Here is a 21,011-nt window from a genome sequence, read left to right as displayed (position 1 = left end):
CCCTAATCAGATTGCTGAAGAGACAGAACGGTTTCTCCAGACCTGTCCCCTCCCGACTGTCACCACTGAACAATTAAAAGACCTTAACTCAAGAATCACTGCACTAGAGATCATATCGGCTATACAGACGCTTAAATCTGGGAAGAGCACCTGGCCCAGACGGCTTCTCTGCAAAATATTATCAGACATTCCAGGATGCTCTGATACCCTACCTAATGATGATATTTAATGCAATATCGGATGGTGCAAAATTCCCCCTCTTCTATGCAGGAGGTGCACGTAGTGGTGATACCGAAGCCGGGCAAACCACCAACAACACCCTCAAACTTTTGCCCAATCTCACTACTAAATTTAAATATTAAATTATATGCCAAAATCCTCACCACACGATTGAACAGGATTATCCCAAACATCATCCATACTAACCAGGTGGGCTTTACCCCCCGCAGAGAGGCCCAAGATAATACCACTAAAATATTAAATATTATTGAACATGCCACTAATAATCATATCCCTTCTATAGTTCTATCGTTAGATGCCAAAAAGGCTTTCGACCGCCTTAGCTGGCCTTTTCTTTCCCACACCCTATGGAAATTTGGATTTGATGATCAATTCACCCATAAAATCTTTACCCTATACAATGCCCCACAGCTTGCTGAAGAGACAGAACGGTTTCTCCAGACCTGTCCCCTCCCGACTGTCACCACTGAACAATTAAAAGACCTTAACTCAAGAATCACTGCACTAGAGATCATATCGGCTATACAGATGCTTAAATCTGTGAAGAGCACCTGGCCCAGACGGCTTCTCTGCAAAATATTATCAGACATTCCAGGATGCTCTGATACCCTACCTTATGATGATATTTAATGCAATATCGGATGGTGCAAAATTCCCCCTCTTCTATGCAGGAGGTGCACGTAGTGGTGATACCGAAGCCGGGCAAACCACCAACAACACCCTCAAACTTTTGCCCAATCTCACTACTAAATTTAAATATTAAATTATATGCCAAAATCCTCACCACACGATTGAACAGGATTATCATCATCCATACTAACCAGGTGGGCTTTACCCCCCGCAGAGAGGCCCAAGATAATACCACTAAAATATTAAATATTATTGAACATGCCACTAATAATCATATCCCTTCTATAGTTCTATCGTTAGATGCCAAAAAGGCTTTCGACCGCCTTAGCTGGCCTTTTCTTTCCCACACCCTATGGAAATTTGGATTTGATGATCAATTCACCCATAAAATCTTTACCCTATACAATGCCCCACAGCTAAAATTAAGCAGAACGATTCCTTATCACCCCCCTTTCAAATTCAAAACGGGACAAGACAGGGCTACCTGTTGTCCCCAACATTGTTTATCCTAGCAATGGAAGTTTTAGCAGCTAGTATTAGGATCTCACCCGCGATAACGGGTATCATCATTGGACATTACAACAGGAGTATAAAACCTCAATGTATGCAGATGATGTCATACTCACACTTACAAACATTAGCACTTCTATTCCCCCCCCCTAATGCTCCTCTTTCAAGACTATGGAACACTATCCAATTTCTGAATCAATAAAACTAAATCAGAATTTATTAGTCTAGAAGCATCACCTGAAGACCTGCGTATACTCAGCTTACAGCAATTTAAACATCAACCGATAGCACTTAAGTACCTAGGAATCCTGATCACCCCACATCTAAACAAGATAGCTTCCTTAAACTTTGAACCTCTAAAAACCCACATAGTCTCTACTCTACATTCCTGGTCCAATAAACCAATTTCATGGCTGGGAAGGGTTCACACTATCAAAATGGTAATACTCCCCAAAATTCTCTATATCCTCCAGGCCTTGCCCATTCCTATCCCTGACTCCACCATATACCAATTACAGAAAATCATAAATTCATATATTTGGGATCACAAATGTCCATGAATTGCTACACAAACTCTATATCTAACTAAAATGGAGGGAGGGCTTGGGGTTCCCAACTTGCTGCTGTATCGCTATGCGACTTTCATGACCAGAATTGTGGACTGGTGCAGAAATGGCAACCACAAGGAATGGGTAGTATTAGAACACAAACTCTCTCAGAGTAGCCAACTTGGAGGTCAATGCTGGCTTAAATTAAAAAGAGACCAGAGTTCCACGGAACTTCCGCTTCTAGCTAGAGAAACATTTAAAATGTGGGAAAAAATTCTGAGAGGATACAAAACAATCTCTACACCCTATTCCCCTCTGATGGGCAATCCCACAGCCCCCCTCCAATCCACGCCTCACACTTACGCTAAACACTCACTTTTACAAATGATACCCCATTATCTAATCTTAAAAATGGCAAACTCAAACCGAAAGAGGACTTACTTGAGATTATAGGTCCCCCCTTAACAAATGGCTACTACACCATCAACTCTTACACTGCCTCTCGACGCATGCAGATAAAAACAACTTAACTTGACCTCTGACCCCATTTGAATAATTATGTTACCTACCATTCCCAACCACAGGTATTCTCTCCATATCATATAAATTACTGCTCTCACATCGCGCAGCTCACCCCCCATCCCACAAGACCAGCTGGGAGACAGAACTTAATGACCATCAACCAACCAAAACATGGAATATTATATAGAAACAGATGAGCTCCTCCACCTCTTCTATAAATATAGCAGAGATGAATACAAAAAGTCTTTGTAGATGGCATTACACCCCCAATAAACTGGGAAAAATATTCCCAGGCTCTAGTACTAACTGCTGGAGAGGTTGCACACAGAGAGGTACTTTTACACACATATGGTGGTCATGCCCTATTTCACAAACTTACTGGTCCTATATAGGTAGAGAAATTGAGCTAGTCATAGGTATCTCCCTTCCACATACCCCATGGACCTATCTTTTCAATCACTTACCTCAGCTGAAATGCATGCTTAAACTTAAACTGTTTACTATTATGGTAAATACGGCCAAACAATATATTCCATATGATTGGAAACGCTCTACTTTACCGTCCACAAAATTTTGGAGAGACAGAGTAACCACAGCCATAGAACTAGAACAGTATCACTATTCAAAATTACACAAAATAGAAGATTACCTTACAATCAGATTCCTCTGGGACGAATATATCCATTCCTCACCACTCCAAACATAGAGAGACTAGCTAATTAGTCAGATCCCTTCCCCAGTGACAACTTTGCAGAGTCACACATAACATTTCCTTTTAATCTGCACATTGTACTTTAATTTAAACAACATACTTCATAACAATTTGTTACATTTACCACTGCATCAGGGTTACTATCGACTAGATTACGAGTTGTGCGTTAGGGTAAAAAAGCAGCGTTAAGAGGTCCTAACGCTGCTTTTTCCCTACCGCTGCTATTACGAGTCTTGCAGGTTTAGGATCACCGCACATTTCTTTGGCTTTACTGCAAAACGACTTACATAAACTTTGTAAAGTCTTTTTTCTATGGGACTTCCATAGCGCCGGTATTATGAGTCTGTCCTGGGAGGCCAAAAAGAGAGCGGTACACCCTACCCTGTCAAGAGTCCTAACGCATTTTAAAGTCAGTAGTTAAGAGTTTTATGGTACAACGCCGTAACATAAAACTCATAACTAAAGTGCTAAAAAGTACACTAACACCCATAAACTACCTATTAACCCCTAAACCGAGGCCCCCCCCCGCATCGCAAACACTAACACTACACTATAATTAAATAAATTAACTAAATTAAAAACAATTAAATCAATTAAATTAGCTAAAGTACAAAAAAAATTTACACTAATTTACAGAAAATAATAAACAAATGACAAGATATTTAAACTAATTACACCTAATCTAATAGCCCTATCAAAATAAAAAAGCCCCCCCAAAATAAAAAAAAAACCTTAGCCTAAACTAAACTACCAATAGACCTTAAAAGGGCCTTTTGCGGGGCATTGCCCCAAAGTAATCAGCTCTTTTACCTGAAAAAAAAAAATACAAACAACCCCCAACAGTAAAACCAACCACCCACACAACCAACCCCCCAAATAAAATACTAACTAAAAAAACCTAAGCTCCCCATTGCCCTGAAAAGGGCAGTTGGATGGGCATTGTCCTTAAAAGGGCAGTTAGCTCTTTTGCAAGCCCAAAGTCCCTAACTTAAAAATAAAACCCACCCAATACACCCTTAAAAAAACCTAACACTAACCCCCTGAAGATCGACTTACCGGGAGAAGTCTTCTTCCAAGCCCGGGCCGAAGTCCTCAACGAAGCCGGGAGAAGTCTTCATCCAAGCCGGGCAAAGTGGTCCTTCAGACAGGCAGAAGTCTTCATCCAGACGGCATCTTCTATCTTCATCCATCCGGCGTGGAGTGGGTCCATCTTCAAAACATCCGGCACAGAGCATACTCTTCCAATGAAGTCTTACTAAATGACGGTTCCTTTAAGTGACGTCATCCAAGATGGCGTCCCTTAGATTCCGATTGGCTGATAGAATTCTATCAGCCAATCGGAATTAAGGTAGATAAAATCCAATTGGCTGATGCAATCAGCCAATTGGATTGAGCTCGCATTCTATTGGTTGATTGGAACAGCCAATAGAATGCGAGCTCAATCCTATTGGCTGATTGGATCAGTCAATAGGATTGAACTTCAATCCTATTGGCTGATTGCATCAGCCAATGGGATTTTTTCTACCTTAATTTCGATTGGCTGATAGAATTCTATCAGACAATCGGAATTGAAGGAACGCCATCTTGGATGACGTCACTTAAAGGAACCGTCATTTAGTAAGAAGACTTCGTTGGAAGAGGATGCTCCGCGCCGGATGTCTTGAAGATGGACCCGCTCCGCGCCGGATGGATGAAGATAGAAGATGCCATCTGGATGAAGACTTCTGCCCATCTGGAGGACCACTTCGCCCGGCTTGGATGAAGACTTCTCCCGGCTTCGTTGAGGACTTCGGCCCGGCTTGGATGAAGACTTCTCCCGGTAAGTCGATCTTCAGGGGGTTAGTGTTAGGTTTTTTTAAGCGTGTATTGGGTGGGTTTTATTTTTAGGTTAGGGACTTTTGGCTTTTAAAAGTGCTAACTGCCCTTTTAAGGGCAATGCCCATCCAAATGCCCTTTTCAGGGCAATGGGGAGCTTAGGTTTTTTTAGTTAGTATTTTATTTGGGGAGTTGGTTGTGTGGGTGGTGGGTTTTACTGTTGGTGGGTTGTTTGTATTTTTTTTGGGGGGCAATGCCCTGCAAAAGGCCCTTTTAAGGGCTATTGGTAGTTTAGTTTAGGCTAGGGTTTTTTTTTATTTTGGGGGGACTTTTTTAATTTTGATAGTGATATTAGATTAGGTGTAATTAGTTTAAATATCTTGTAATTTGTTTATTATTTTCTGTAATTTAGTGTTTGTTTTTTTGTTGTACTTTAGCTAATTTAATTTAATTGATTTAATTGCTGTTAATTTATTCAATGTATTTAATTATAGTGTAGTGTTAGGTGTTAGTGTAACTTAGGTTAGGTTTTATTTTACAGGTACTTTTGTATTTATTTTAGCTAGGTAGTTATTAAATAGTTAATAACTATTTAATAACTATTGTACCTAGTTAAAATAAATACAAACTTGCCTGTAAAATAAAAATAAATCCTAAACTAGCTACAATGTAACTATTAGTTATATTGTAGCTAGCTTAGGGTTTATTTTATAGGTAAGTATTTAGTTTTAAATAGGAATAATTTAGTTAATGATAGGAATTTTATTTAGACTTATTTAAATTATATTTAAGTTAGGGGGTGTTAGGGTTAGACTTAGATTTAGGGGTTAATAACTTTAATATAGTGGCGGTGACGTTGGGGGCGGCAGATTAGAGGTTAATAATATTTAACTAATGTTTGCGAGGCGGGAGTGCGGCAGTTTAGGGGTTAATATGTTTATTATAGTGGCGGCGACGTTAGGGGCGGCAGATTCGGGGTTAATAAGTGTAGGTAGGTGGCGGCGACATTGGGGGCGGCAGATTAGGGGTTAATAAATATAATTTAGGTGTCGGCAATGTTGGGGGCAGCAGATTAGGGGCTCATAAATATAATGTAGGTGGCAGCGGTGTCCGGAGCAGCAGATTAGGGGTTGATAAGAATAATGTAGGGTTCGGCGATGTCGGGGCAGCAGATTAGGGGTTAATAAGTGTAAGATTAAGGGTGTTTAGACTCGGGGTTCATGTTAGGGTGTTAGGTATAGACATAAAATTTGTTTCCCCATAGGAATCAATGGGGTTGTGTTAAGGAGTTTTACGCTGCTTTTTTGCAGGTGTTAGACTTTTTTTCAGCCGGCTCACCCCGTTGACTCCTATGGGGAAATCGTGCACGAGCACTAACGACCAGCTCACCGCTGACTTAAGCAGCTCTGGTATTGGAGTGCGTTAATGAGCAAAATTTTGCTGAACGCTCACTTTTTGCCTTTTAACGTCGGGTTTCTGAAAACTCGTAATACCAGCGCTGCAGGTAAGTGAGCGGTGAGGGAAAACTGCTCGTTAGCACTGCATAGCCTCTAATGCAAAACTCGTAATCTAGGTGTATATTTGTTATTTGTTTATTGTTTTTATATGTTTATACCACACTGTATTAAAGCTGCAAGGCATCTTATAATTGAGGTTTACGCTATTAGTCGCCAAGAGGCATTGCAACCAGTCCATGGACTATAAGAAGAAGTAGGGGTTAATCCTTTGACCCCACCTACAATTACTTGATCTTTGGCGAAGCGTTTCCTTATTTTATTTACTGTAACTGTTTTAGAATGCCTTGCTTCTGTGTAATGTATGCTTTCATCTGGTACAATAAAGCTAAAAAATAAAATAAAAAAAAATAAAATGCACAAACGAGCCTACAGCCAAAAGTTAAGAAGCAGCAGTTATCACTGATTCTTAACCTATATGCCAACTAATAAAGTGGCATTTTTCAATTCGCCCGGACTTTTCAAACTGGGGTAGATTAATCATTAGCAGGGGCCGGCGTTGCACACAAGGCAAAGTGTGAAATGATAAATGCGGGCAGCATTTTCCTGAGATTCTACTACAAAGACAGTAAAACAAGTGATGGCATAATTTCCATTTTCCAATCCCAATTTACTGACAATCACACTTTGGGCTAGATTACAAGTGGAGCGCAAAATATCGCTTTGCATTGCACGGAAGCTTTGCGCTCACGAGAGTGCACTTCCATAGGCTCCAATGGGAGCCTTGTTCTCATGCCATCAGACACGGCATGAGAACCTAACGCAGCAAAGGGGGTAAGTTGCGCAGCAAATTTAAATTTATATGTATCTGCTTAATACATTAATCTATATGTACTGTATATAAGCATATACATATGTATTTATAGAAAACACACAGTTCCCATAGTCCGCAATGTAAAGGCAATTTTCAGTGCCATTTTTCTTCTAACACCTGCTCACTTTAAGCCCTGATAACTTCTTTGTGCAGTTTTTTTTTAACAAAAGATGCTACTATTTTTTATTTTTAAAAAAACACTACATACTGTATTTTGGGGGAAATTGGAGGACATTTTAAAAATTAACTGGAGGTCTGACCTCTGGTTAATTTTTTGGGCACTAATTGTTTTTGGGAGCAATAAGCCACTTGTAAAGGCTTGTTATTTATCATGTGCCCGTAAATGGGCGAATTTGCCCGTTTACATGCACGCAATAAATTAGCGCTTCACTTGTAATCTAGCCCTTTATAAGCAAAGGCATGTATATTTAAAGGGACGTGTTATAGATATGCTTAACCATTTCTATGCACAATACGAGAACAGGTTGTCATGCAGATCTCTGCCTGTGCACACATGGCGAACGGTTGTCTTTCTGAAGGGGAACAGCATTCCAATGTTGTTGTTGGTGATCCCCCACTTTACAGGCAATATTGGTGGGGGGTATAGCGGGTTGCACTCCCAATACTACATGAGAGTGCTGATTATGTCACCCCAAAATGTGTGAGCATTTACAGGAAGTACCTATCTCCCAATGACCAGCAGCAGGATGGGCATATATATATATATATATATATATATATATATATATATATATATATATATATATATATATATATATATATATATATATAATGTATAACTGGGGAGGGGAATCAACATACATAAATGCTGCTTTTTCATATGGTTAATGAAACATTTTTAAGTACAGTGTCCCTTTAAGTTTCTATGTTAATTTTTATTTATTTGCAAAAGAAATACATCCTGGAAACGCAAATTGTGTGTTTTAAACAGTTAGTAATAAAAATTTAAATTAACTATGTCAGCTAATAAAAATGCTACATTGTTTAATTACATACTCCCAGAAGTTTAATCTTCCACCATAGTAGGAATCATTAATGATAGTTTGGATTCCACCTTGAACCACAACTCCTCGTATAATTATGGCAATGAATCCTGCAAGCATAATTACAATCTGGAAAACATCTGTCCAGACTACAGCTTTTAGACCACCCTAGATTAAAAAACACCAAAGATTCATAGATTAATAAGAAGTATATGGAATATTTTTTTATATACCTAAAAGAAATGTAGAGCTGAAACTATTCAATAAAGTAATACACAAAATGCCAGGTCAGTACCATATAGACCCATTATGCTAAGATAAGTCATTCTCCAGCCCACAAGGTTTGCAATCAAGCCAAAGTTATAGGGACATTAAATACCTCTTGTTTTGCGCTTTGTCTCACACTCCCTAGAGAAACCAAAAAGCAAAATCTTTAACATACGTTTTCAGAAACCTGCAAGTTGCCTAAACTACTACAGGTGGCCCTCGGTTTACACCGGTTCAATTTGCACAGTTTCAGAATAACAACCTTTTTTTTAAGTCATGTGACTGCTATTGAAAAGCATTGAGTAAGCAATGCATTGATTAAAATAGACAGTAGGTGGAGCTGTCCGCTTGTGTTGCAGCAAAGATACACACAAGAAAGCTGAAATGAATCAGTGTAGCTAGCTAGACATGAGCTATCAAGCAGTTTTTAATAGGAACAAGATCTTCCTGTCTATATATCAGTCCAGATTGGAATGCATAGAAAGAAATGCAAGTAAAGTCTGTTTTGTGTGATTTTTTATTAGGTTTATAATGCAGTTTCGCAACTGTTTTTGTTATATTCTGTGTTGTGTGATTTTTTAATTAGATTTATGATGCTGTTTAGAAGCTTTAAAAATAAAATATTAAGTGTTATTTATAACAATTTTGAGAGGGGCCAGGAACCTAACTCCCTCACTTCCCATTAACTTACATTATAAAATGGGTTTCAATTTACAATGGTTTTGATTTATAACCATTCCTTCTGGAACCTAACCCCGCGTAAACTGAGGGCTACCTGTATTTGATTTGTAGCATTTTGCAAGTTACAGAATTTGCTTTAGGGCCTTTCAAGGGAATGTGAGACAACAATGATAATTTTGTTGCACTATGACGTGCCTTTAAATGTCTTTAAAACATTTGTTTTTATACCGATCTTTTGTAATACACTACTTAGTGTATTTATGCAGATGTAACAAAAAGATTAATTTCACTTTAAAGGAACATTAATACTATGATACTATAATACTATGATACTATATTATACCAGTGAGCAGTAGAAAGTGCAGACTAGTCCAGTTGCAACCAAAGCGCCCCAAAGATTGAATCCTGACACTAGAAATGTAAAGACATTCATGAGATAGCACATAATAGCAGTTTACTTGTTAAAAAACTAATTGCAAATACATGTAAAGTCAGAACTAGAATTTTGGAACAAAGATGTCAACTATTTTGTACGTTTCACTTATTTTTGCACTTTTGTAAATAATTCATCAGTATTTATTCCTACTGTTTGGGTGAAAAAGCGTACTCAGCAATTCAAAGTATATTCATTTGATATATTTGCCAGATGCCTTTTACAGGTCTAAATGCTGTGTGATAAATACTTTGACAGCCTTTTATTTGTGATATTTATTCTGACATAGCATGTTGCTCATGGAACATACACAAATATATACATATATACATGCACACATATGTACATACAAATATACCTACATATATACATACATATATAACGTACATACTTACAAATACAGTCATGGCCAGAAATATTGGCACCCCTGCATTTCTGTCAGATAATTCACCACTTCACCCAGAAAATTGTTGCAATTACAAATGTTTAGGCATTCTCATGTTTATTTCTTTTGTTTTTATTGGTATGACACAAAAAAGTGGAGAAAAAAAGCCAAATCCGACACATTACACACAATACTTCAAAAATGGACTGGACAAAATTATTGGCACCCTCAATTTAATATTTGGTAGTGCACCCCTTGGAAAAAATAACTGAAATCTATCGCTTCCTGTAATCATCATTGAGTTTCTTACACCTCTCTACTGGTATTTTGGACCACTCTTCTTTCACCAACTGCTCCAGATCTCTCAGATTGGAATGGTTCCTTTTCCCAACTGCTGTTTTGAGATCTCTCAACAGGTGCTCTATGGGATTCAGATCTGGACTCATTGCTGGCCAGTTCAGTACTCTCCAGCGCTTTGTCTTAAACCATTTCTGGGTGTTTTTTGATGTGTGCTTTGGGTCATTGTCCTGCTGTAAGACCCATGACCTCTGACAGAGACCCAACTTTCTGACACTGAGCCCTACAATGCACCATAGAATTCTTTTTTAGTCTTCAGATTTCATAATGCCATGAACACAGTCAAGACATCCAGTGTCTGAAGCAGCAAAGCAACCCCAAAACATCAGTGAACCTCCACCATGTTTGACTGTAGGGACTGTATTCTTTTCTTTAAAGCCTCATTTCTTTTTGTGAAAACAGTAGAATGATGGGCTTTACCAAAATGCTGTAATTTTGTTTTCATGTGTCCACAGCACATTCTTCCAAAAGGATTTTGGCTTCCTCAGGTAAGTTTTGGCAAACTCAAATCTGGCTTTTTTATGTTTCTGTGTCAGCAGTGGGGTCCTCCTGGGTCTCCTACCATAGCGTCCCTTTTCATTCAGATGGCGATGTGTAGTGCAAGCTTAAACATTTGTACCCTGTGCCTGAAGGTCAGCTTGAATTTGTCTGGAAGTTTATCAAGGTTGTTTATCCACCATTTGTGGCTTTGTGTCAATCTTTTTTGTCCACGTCCAGGGAGATAAGCTACAGTGCCACGTGCTATAAACTTCTTGTCAATGTTGCGCACAGTGGACACAGGAACATTAAAATATCTGGAGATGGACTTGTAACCTTGAGATTGTCCATGCTTTTCAACAATTTTTGTTCTCAAATCCTCAGACAATTCTTAGCTGCTCTTTCTCTTCTCCATGCTCAGTGTGGCACACAGAGAAACACAACAGAAAAGTTGAGTCAATTTTTCATAATTTTAACTGGTTATCAGTGTGATTTCTTTTTTGTCAGCACCTGTAAATTGATACAGGTGAGTTTAATTACAAATTAAAGGAGCACCACAAACTTGGAATGCAATTATTTCTTTTTCAATTTTGAGAAGGTACCAAAAATTTTGTCCAGTCCATTTTTGAAGTTTTGCGTGGAATGTCTCAGATTTGGCTTTTTTATCCACTTTTTTGTGTCATACCAAAACAAACAAAAGAAATAAACATGAGAATGCCTAAACATTTGTAATTGCAACAATTTTCTGGGTGAAGTGGTGCATTATCTGACAGAAATGCAGGGGTGCCAATATTTTTGGCCATGCATATATACACACATATATACATACATATATACATACATACACACACACATATATACATACATACACACACACATATATACATACAAACACACATATATACATATATACAGGGAGTGCAGAATTATTAGGCAAATGAGTATTTTGACCACATCATCCTCTTTATGCATGTTGTCTTACTCCAAGCTGTATAGGCTCGAAAGCCTACTACCAATTAAGCATATTAGGTGATGTGCATCTCTGTAATGAGAAGGGGTGTGGTCTAATGACATCAACACCCTATATCAGGTGTGCATAATTATTAGGCAACTTTCTTTCCTTTGGCAAAATGGGTCAAAAGAAGGACTTGACAGGCTCAGAAAAGTCAAAAATAGTGAGATATCTTGCAGAGGGATGCAGCACTCTTAAAATTGCAAATCTTCTGAAGCGTGATCATCGAACAATCAAGCGTTTCATTCAAAATAGTCAACAGGGTCGCAAGAAGCGTGTGGAAAAACCAAGGCGCAAAATAACTGCCCATGAACTGAGAAAAGTCAAGCGTGCAGCTGCCAAGATGCCACTTGCCACCAGTTTGGCCATATTTCAGAGCTGCAACATCACTGGAGTGCCCAAAAGCACAAGGTGTGCAATACTCAGAGACATGGCCAAGGTAAGAAAGGCTGAAAGACGACCACCACTGAACAAGACACACAAGCTGAAACGTCAAGACTGGGCCAAGAAATATCTCAAGACTGATTTTTCTAAGGTTTTATGGACTAATGAGAATGAGTCTTGATGGGCCAGATGGATGGGCCCGTGGCTGGATTGGTAAAGGGCAGAGAGCTCCAGTCCGACTCAGACGCCAGCAAGGTGGAGGTGGAGTACTGGTTTGGGCTGGTATCATCAAAGATGAGCTTGTGGGGCCTTTTCGGGTTGAGGATGGAGTCAAGCTCAACTCCCAGTCCTACTGGCAGTTTCTGGAAGACACCTTCTTCAAGCAGTGGTACAGGAAGAAGTCTGCATCCTTCAAGAAAACATGATTTTCATGCAGGACAATGCTCCATCACACGCGTCCAAGTACTCCACAGCGTGACTGGCAAGAAAGGGTATAAAAGAAGAAAATCTAATGACATGGCCTCCTTGTTCACCTGATCTGAACCCCATTGAGAACCTGTGGTCCATCATCAAATGTGAGATTTACAAGGAGGGAAAACAATACACCTCTCTGAACAGTGTCTGGGAGGCTGTGGTTGCTGCTGCACGCAATGTTGATGGCGAACAGATCAAAACACTGACAGAATCCATGGATGGCAGGCTTTTGAGTGTCCTTGCAAAGAAAGGTGGCTATATTGGTCACTGATTTGTTTTTGTTTTGTTTTTGAATGTCAGAAATGTATATTTGTGAATGTTGAGATGTTATATTGGTTTCACTGGTAAAAATAAATAATTGAAATGGGTATATATTTGTTTTTTGTTAAGTTGCCTAATAATTATGCACAGTAATAGTCACCTGCACACACAGATATCCCCCTAAAATAGCTATAACTAAAAACAAACTAAAAACTACTTCCAAAACTATTCAGCTTTGATATTAATGAGTTTTTTGGGTTCATTGAGAACATGGTTGTTGTTCAATAATAAAATTAATCCTCAAAAATACAACTTGCCTAATAATTCTGCACTCCCTGTACATATATACACACATACATATATACACACATACATACATACATATATACACACATACATACATACATACATATATACATACACACACACATATATACATATATACACACATACATATATACACACATACATACATACATATATACATACATACACACACACATATATACATATATACACACATACATATATACACACATATATACATACATATATACATACATGCACACACACATATATACATATATACACACATACATATATACATACATACACACACACACATATATACATACACACATATTTACATACATATATACACATACATACATACACACATATATACATACATATATACATACATACATACACACATATATACATACATATATACATACATACACAAAGACATATATACATACATACATATATGCACACATACATACATACATATATACATACATACATACATACACACACATATATACATACACACATATTTAAATACATATATACACACATACATACATATATACATACATACACACATATATACATACATATATACATACATACACACATATATACATACATATATACATCCACAAAGACATATATACATACATATATACATACATATATACATACATACACAAAGACATATATACATACATATATACATACATACACAAAGACATATATACATACATATATACATACATACATACATACATACATACATACATACATACATACACACATATATACATACATATATACATACATACACAAAGACATATATACATACATATATACATACATATATACATACAAACACTTACTGAAATGCCATAGTCCTTATTCAAACATGAACAAGCTGGAAAATTATTACTTTAAACTCCACCCCTCCCTGGGTAGTGTCAAAAGAATAACATGTTACCAACACTAAAATATATACATTATACATACATCTCAAAATGTTATTCTTACACAAAAAAATTTAATTTATTTATTTATTTATTTGTTGTCTGTTTGTAAATAACCTTTGATTTAAGAGGTTCATAAAGCTATTTCCACATTTTTTTCTTATGGGTATCTAGTAAAAGAAGTACAAAATGATTTGAACCACGCTCAGTTGTACTAACCTTGATTCAGTGCAAGTGACGGTGCATAAATCACAACACCAGTGTACAACACCTGGAAAAATAAAATATGAAAATAATACAGGAATGTTTTGCAGCGAATGAAATCTGATCTTTTTCACCCTGAACACACTTCTCATTTCTTGATTAATAATATTACCAATAACAGCACAACAGCAGCTCCAAAGTCCTGGCTGATGTCTTACACTTTTATAATAATAATAAAAAATATTTAAATTGCATTAGCCAAAAACTCTCAATTTGGTGGAGGTTTCTGTTTTCTGGTTGGTTACTGTACTCTGAGTAATGGTTGGATTGGATTCTATGTCCTTCTGGCAAACTGTTCTTTTGGATGTGATCTGCTTAGTTTTAAAAGTGATATTCGTGCAGTTTTTACATCCACCTGCATTTACAGCCAAACTTCCTACTTGTTCTTTTGATAATTTACTGCACTGAAATATTTTATATGTAGTGATGAAGTAAGCGTGCGTTTGTTAGAAGAATATGCACAATTATTCCACATGCGATAACCCAGGCACAGAACTTGCAGGTGTAATGACACCTGAGTACTGGGGGGGGGGGGCGCATAGCAGTAAAGGTGTCACCAAAGGAGGGCCTTGGGCCCTCTCAATTGTCAAGCTGCTTTTGTGCTGCAGTGCATGTTCTTTGACAATAGCACAATATTCAGCAAGCAGACGGTGTGACTAACAAGTGCGCGCAGCAAGAAACAAGTGCAGGGCAGACAGAGAGGAACTGTAAGTCTGTAAGAATCACATCCTGGCGCTTCAGAGAAGGCTAAGCCTGCCCTAGTTGGCTGTTTGTTGCCCTGACCTTACTGTGACTGGCCCTAGTGCTTTATTACACAAGACATGGGCTTATTAAGGGCTAGGTTACAAGTGGAGCACTAAATTATCACCCTATTGCAGGCACGTGATAAATAACCAGCCATTACAAGTGGCTGGTTATTGCTACCGTGAGCTCGAGGCAGCAATTAGTGCTTATACAATTAACCAGAGATCATATCTCTGGTTAATTTTATAAATGTGCCCCAAATGCCCCAAAGTACAGTGTAGTATATTTTATTAAAAAAATAAAGATAGCAGCTTGGAAAACCAGCGCACATTAGCATGCACTGTAATTACTCAGTGGAGCGTTAATATTGGGGGGCTCTATAACTTTTATGTTGGACTTGGAGAAGACTGGACTTGTCACCCCTCGAGCTACAGAACTGGATTGGTTGCAGAAAACAAAAGGGATTAAACTGTTCAACAAGAGGTGAAAGCAGTGACACTTTCAAGTCACTAGGCCTGGCCAGGTAAGAATTATGTAGTACGTGTTATTGTTTATGCATATATTTCTATTATTATAAAGCATATTGTTTCATAGTAATTGTTAGTTTTATTCTCTATATTCATTGATATTATTTATATTGCTTACCTCTGACCTACCCTGAGTGGGGGGCAACTCTGTTCATTAGGTCCACCATTTCCATAGCCATCTTTTAAGGTTTATTTTAATTTTATTTGGACTACTATTTAGTTTTACAATTTAATTAATTAAGACTTACCATTTGTATAATAAAAATGAATGTTCCAATAACTCGCACACATTTGTTGAATCGAAGCTCTAAATACTGTGAAAAACATGTAGAGAAAAATAAAATAATTTTGTATTACTATTTCAGATGATCATATTCCTAAATCGTATGTAACATACATCATAGACAGATTAAACCTGATGAAACAGTCTTAGACTGAGAAACGCGTCGCTTTTATCTCATAATATTTTATTAAAGTGCTTTTAACTTTCTTTAAACACTTGCTGCCTGACATCTGATTATTTTGAGGACATTTTGGGCCTTGAGAAAGGTCAAGAGGACTGTGGTATCCTGATTGCCTTGGCACTAAGTCTGTTGGGTGACTGAATTGATCCCAGCTTGCCTTATTAGCATCATTGGAGATGCTACAACAAATGTGAGTGTAACTTTCTATTTTTGGTTGCAGACAACTTATGCCAAACAATACTAGGCCATATTGGCACTTTGTGTTTTCCATATTTCCCTATACAGATTCCACCTTACCTCAGGAGGTCGGTCTGCTGGTTGACTGTTATAGATCCCAGACTGTGTCATTAGCACCATCTGAGGTGCTTCAATATATGTGAGTGTATCTATTTTTCACATAAATATTTATCTTCTGGAACCTACAATATTGGGCCATGTGGCGCATCTGTTTCTTTTTGTTGTTCTAGATTGTTGTTCCTGGATCTTGGCCTGGACCATCACAGATTGCTGCCTCTGACTTTAATCTTAAAGATTTACCATCAAAAGGACTGTCTCTTATTTTGTGCACCTATATAAATATTATTCAATACCTGTTCTTATATTTGGAGTATTAGATATTTTCGCTGAATTATACATTTTAGGAACTCTTATAAGTAAATCATTCTATCTAAGAAACTCTCATAAGTGATATATGAAATTCCTGTTTCTAGTTGTGCACTGCTATTAACTTATCCCTAACCTAATTAGTTGGTTATAGAACTTAACATTGTGTTTTCCTCACTTGTTCTATAATATTACTGTGATCTCAAGGGTGCCCCCTATTCTATTTGTATTCTTGTATTACTATTTCAGATGATCATATTCCTAAATCGTATGTAACATACATCATAGACATAGTAAATAAAAATATGTATATACTAATAAGCTAAATAAGTTTTACTGTATGATTTACATTTTGCTATACTATATATTGTACCTTTAAAAAGATCATGGTACAAATTTATTATTAGAAATGCACCATTAAAAGTTAAAGGGACAATCTAGTCAAAATTAAACTTTCATGATTCATATAGAGCATGCAATTTTAAACAACTTTCCAATTTACTTTTAGCATTAAATTTGCCTTGTTCTATTGGTATTCTTTGTTAAAAGCGAAACCTAGGTAGGCTCATATACTAATTTCTAAGCCCTTGAAGGTTGCTTCTTATCTCAGTGCATTTTGACAGTTTGTACAGCTAGACAGTGCTAGGTAATGTGTACCACATCAATAACATTGTGCTCACTCCCGTGGAGTTATTTATGAGTCAGCACTGATTGGCTAAATTGCAAGTCTGTCAAAAGAACTGAAATAAAGGGCAGTCTGCAGAGGAGATTCACAGAGGTAAAACGTATATTAATACTTAGTAATGGGTAATAAAGGGATTATCTATCTTTTTAAACAATAAAAAAAAATGTAGTAGACTGTCCCTTTAATTATATGCCATGGGTGGCAGACTTTTGAGGGTAGAGAATTCAGAGTATAGCACTCACGTTTCTAGGTGTAAATACACTTATCACTTATTGGCTGATTAGAATAGCCAATAGAATTACAGTAGCTCTTATTCTATTGGCTAATCAAATCAGCCAATAGAATTAAAGTAGCTCTCTTCCGATTGGCTGATTTGAATTTGAAGGCTCAAATAAGCCAATAGGAATTCAAGGGACTCCATTTTTAATTGCGTACCTTGAATTCCGATTCAGTGTACGGCCGCGATCGTATGAAGAGGATCCTCCACGCTCCATGGCTCCGGTCTTCAGTTCCAGCATCGCCGATCTTCAGTTCCTGCATCGCCGGTCTTCAGTTCCAGAGAGGACGGTCTTCAGCTCCGCGGTCATCGGTCTTCAACTCCTCTGCTCCGCGCCGGCTGGTTCCTGGAAGAAGAAGAGGTCGCTGCCTGGAAGAAGACTTCTCCGTCTGGAACAGGACATTCTCTGCCGGTCTTCAGGACAGGTAAGGAGCACTTGAGGGTTAGACTTAGTTTTTTTTAAGGGGGGATAGGGTGGGTTTTAGAGTAGGGGTGTGTGGGTGGTGGGTTGTAATGGGGGGGGTGGGTGGTTGTTCTTTTTTTTTACAGGTAAAAGAACTGATTACTTTGGGACAATGCCCCACAAAAGGCCCTTTTAAGGGCTGGTAATAGAGCTGGTTACTTTTTGTAATTTAGTTTAGGGTAGGGACATTTTTTATTTTGGGGGGCTTTGTTATTTTATTAGGGGGGTTAGATTAGGTGTAATTAGCTTCAAATTCTTGTAATCTTTTTTTATTTTTTGTAAGTTAGTGTTTGTTTTTGTAATTTAGTTTAGTGTATTTAATTATATTTTAGTTTAGATAATTGTAGTTTATTTAATTAATTTATTGATAGTGTAGGTGTATTTGTAAGGTTAGGATTTATTTTACAGGTAAATTGGTAATTATTTTAACTAGGTAGCTATTAAATAGTTATTAACTATTTAATAGCTATTGTACCTAGTTAAAATAAATACCAAGTTACCTGTAAAATAAATATAAACCCTAAAATAGTTACAATGTAATTATTAATTATATTATAGCTATCGTAAGGTTTATTTTATAGGTAAGTATTTAGTTTTAAATAGGAATATTTTAGTTAATAAGATTAATATTAGTTAGATTTATTGCAATAATAATTAAGTTAGGGGTGTTAGGGTTAGATAGGGTTAATATATATAATATAATAACTATATTAACTATATTAACCCTAATATAATTAGGGTTAATATAGTTAATATAGGTGGCGGCGGTGTAGGGGGATTAGATTAGGGGTTAATATATTTAATATAGGTGGCGGCGGTGTAGGGGGATTAAATTAGGGGTTAATATATTTAATATAGGTGGCGGCGGTGTAGGGGGGGTCAGATTAGGGGTTAATATATTTAATATAGGTGGCAGCGGTGTAGGGGGATTAGATTACATGTAAAAGAGCTGATTACTTTGGGACAATGCCCCGCAAAAGGCCCTTTTAAGGGCTGGTAATAGAGCTGGTTACTTTGGGGGCAATGTACCGCAAAAGGCCCTTTTCAGGGCTATTTGTAATTTAGTTTAGGGTAGGGACATTTTAGGGGGTAATACATTTATTATAGGTGGCAGCAGTGTAGGGGGATTAGATTAGGGGTTAATCATTTTAATATAGGTGGCGGCGGGGTAGGGGGATTAGATTAGGGGGTAATGTAGTTAAAAAGGTGGAGGCGGGGTAGGGGAACTCACATTGGGGGTAATAATTTTAATATAGATGGCGGTGGCGGCGGTGTAGGGGGATTACATTAGGGGTCAATAATTTTAATGTAGGTGGCGGCGGTGTAGGGGGATCACATTAGGGGGTTAGACATTTCATGTAGGTGGCGGCGGTGTAGGGGGATTAGATTAGGGGGTAATAATTTTAATATAGGTGGCGGCGGTGTAAGGGGGTCAGATTAGGGGGTAGTACATATAATGTAGGTGACGGCTCACATTAGGGGGTAATATAGTTAAAATAGGTAGCGGCGGTGTAGGGGGATCATATTAGGGGGTAATATAGTTAATATAGCTGACGGCGGGGTCCGGGAGCGGCGGTTTAGGGGTTAATATATTTATTGTTAGGAGTGAGAGGGGGATTACGGATAGAGGGATATACGTGTCGGGCTATGTTTGGGAGGCGTGTTAGACAGTTACAGGTGATTTTATAATTTAGTCAGTTTTTGTAGGCGGCAGCAGTTTCTAAAGTGCCGTAAGTCACTGGTGACTCCAGAAATTTGTACTTACGCAGATTTCTGGACATCGCTAGTTTGTCAGACTTACGGCACTTTAGCATCTGATGGCGCCGTATATGTGATAGCTCGAGTTGCGAGCTGAAACTACAGGCGGCGCAGGTTTCCACGCTTGCGCCGAAACCTGCGCCGCATATCGGATCGCACCCCTTATGTTTAAATTTTAAATCGATTGAAGGAACACATAGGTTATTTCAGCAGGTAATATATTATATACAGTATGTATCACCTAAAAGCTGGTGAGGTAGCTCAGTTGGTAAATGCCCTGACTACAAAAAAGCCTGTTTAAAAAGATCCAAGGTCTCAGGTTCAATATAGGTGGCAGCGGTGTAGGGGGATTAGATTACATGTAAAAGAGCTGATTACTTTGGGACAATGCCCCGCAAAAGGCCCTTTTAAGGGCTGGTAATAGAGCTGGTTACTTTGGGGGCAATGTACCGCAAAAGGCCCTTTTCAGGGCTATTTGTAATTTAGTTTAGGGTAGGGACATTTTAGGGGGTAATACATTTATTATAGGTGGCGGCAGTGTAGGGGGATTAGATTAGGGGTTAATCATTTTAATATAGGTGGCGGCGGGGTAGGGGGATTAGATTTGGGGGTAATGTAGTTAAAAAGGTGGAGGCGGGGTAGGGGAACTCACATTGGGGGTAATAATTTTAATATAGATGGTGGCGGTGTAGGGGGATTACATTAGGGGTCAATAATTTTAATGTAGGTGGCGGCGGTGTAGGGGGATCACATTAGGGGGTTAGACATTTCATGTAGGTGGCGGCGGTGTAGGGGGATTAGATTAGGGGGTAATAATTTTAATATAGGTGGCGGCGGTGTAAGGGGGTCAGATTAGGGGGTAGTACATATAATGTAGGTGGCGGCTCACATTAGGGGGTAATATAGTTAAAATAGGTGGCG

At 38.0% G+C, this 21,011-nt stretch overlaps 1 protein-coding gene across 1 annotated transcript in view; it reads right to left on the bottom strand.

Moving 5' to 3' along the window:
* The window catches only part of LOC128662938 (sodium-coupled monocarboxylate transporter 1-like), a 204,308-nt gene that overhangs the window by 100,547 nt on the left and 82,750 nt on the right, over positions 1–21,011 (bottom strand). Inside the window, exons 2-5 of the mRNA XM_053716996.1 lie at positions 16,089–16,154; positions 14,525–14,576; positions 9,601–9,668; positions 8,323–8,477 (exon numbers count right to left, since the gene is read on the bottom strand). Coding sequence (XP_053572971.1) covers positions 8,323–8,477; positions 9,601–9,668; positions 14,525–14,576; positions 16,089–16,154 — 341 coding nt within the window. The remainder of the gene's footprint in view (positions 1–8,322; positions 8,478–9,600; positions 9,669–14,524; positions 14,577–16,088; positions 16,155–21,011) is intronic.

This window comes from Bombina bombina, chromosome 6 (assembly GCF_027579735.1).
Source record: "Bombina bombina isolate aBomBom1 chromosome 6, aBomBom1.pri, whole genome shotgun sequence".
In the NCBI taxonomy this organism is placed as follows: Eukaryota; Metazoa; Chordata; class Amphibia; order Anura; family Bombinatoridae; genus Bombina; species Bombina bombina.
Note: the sequence above shows the minus strand (reverse complement) of the source record. Positions and strands in the feature narration are given on the sequence as shown.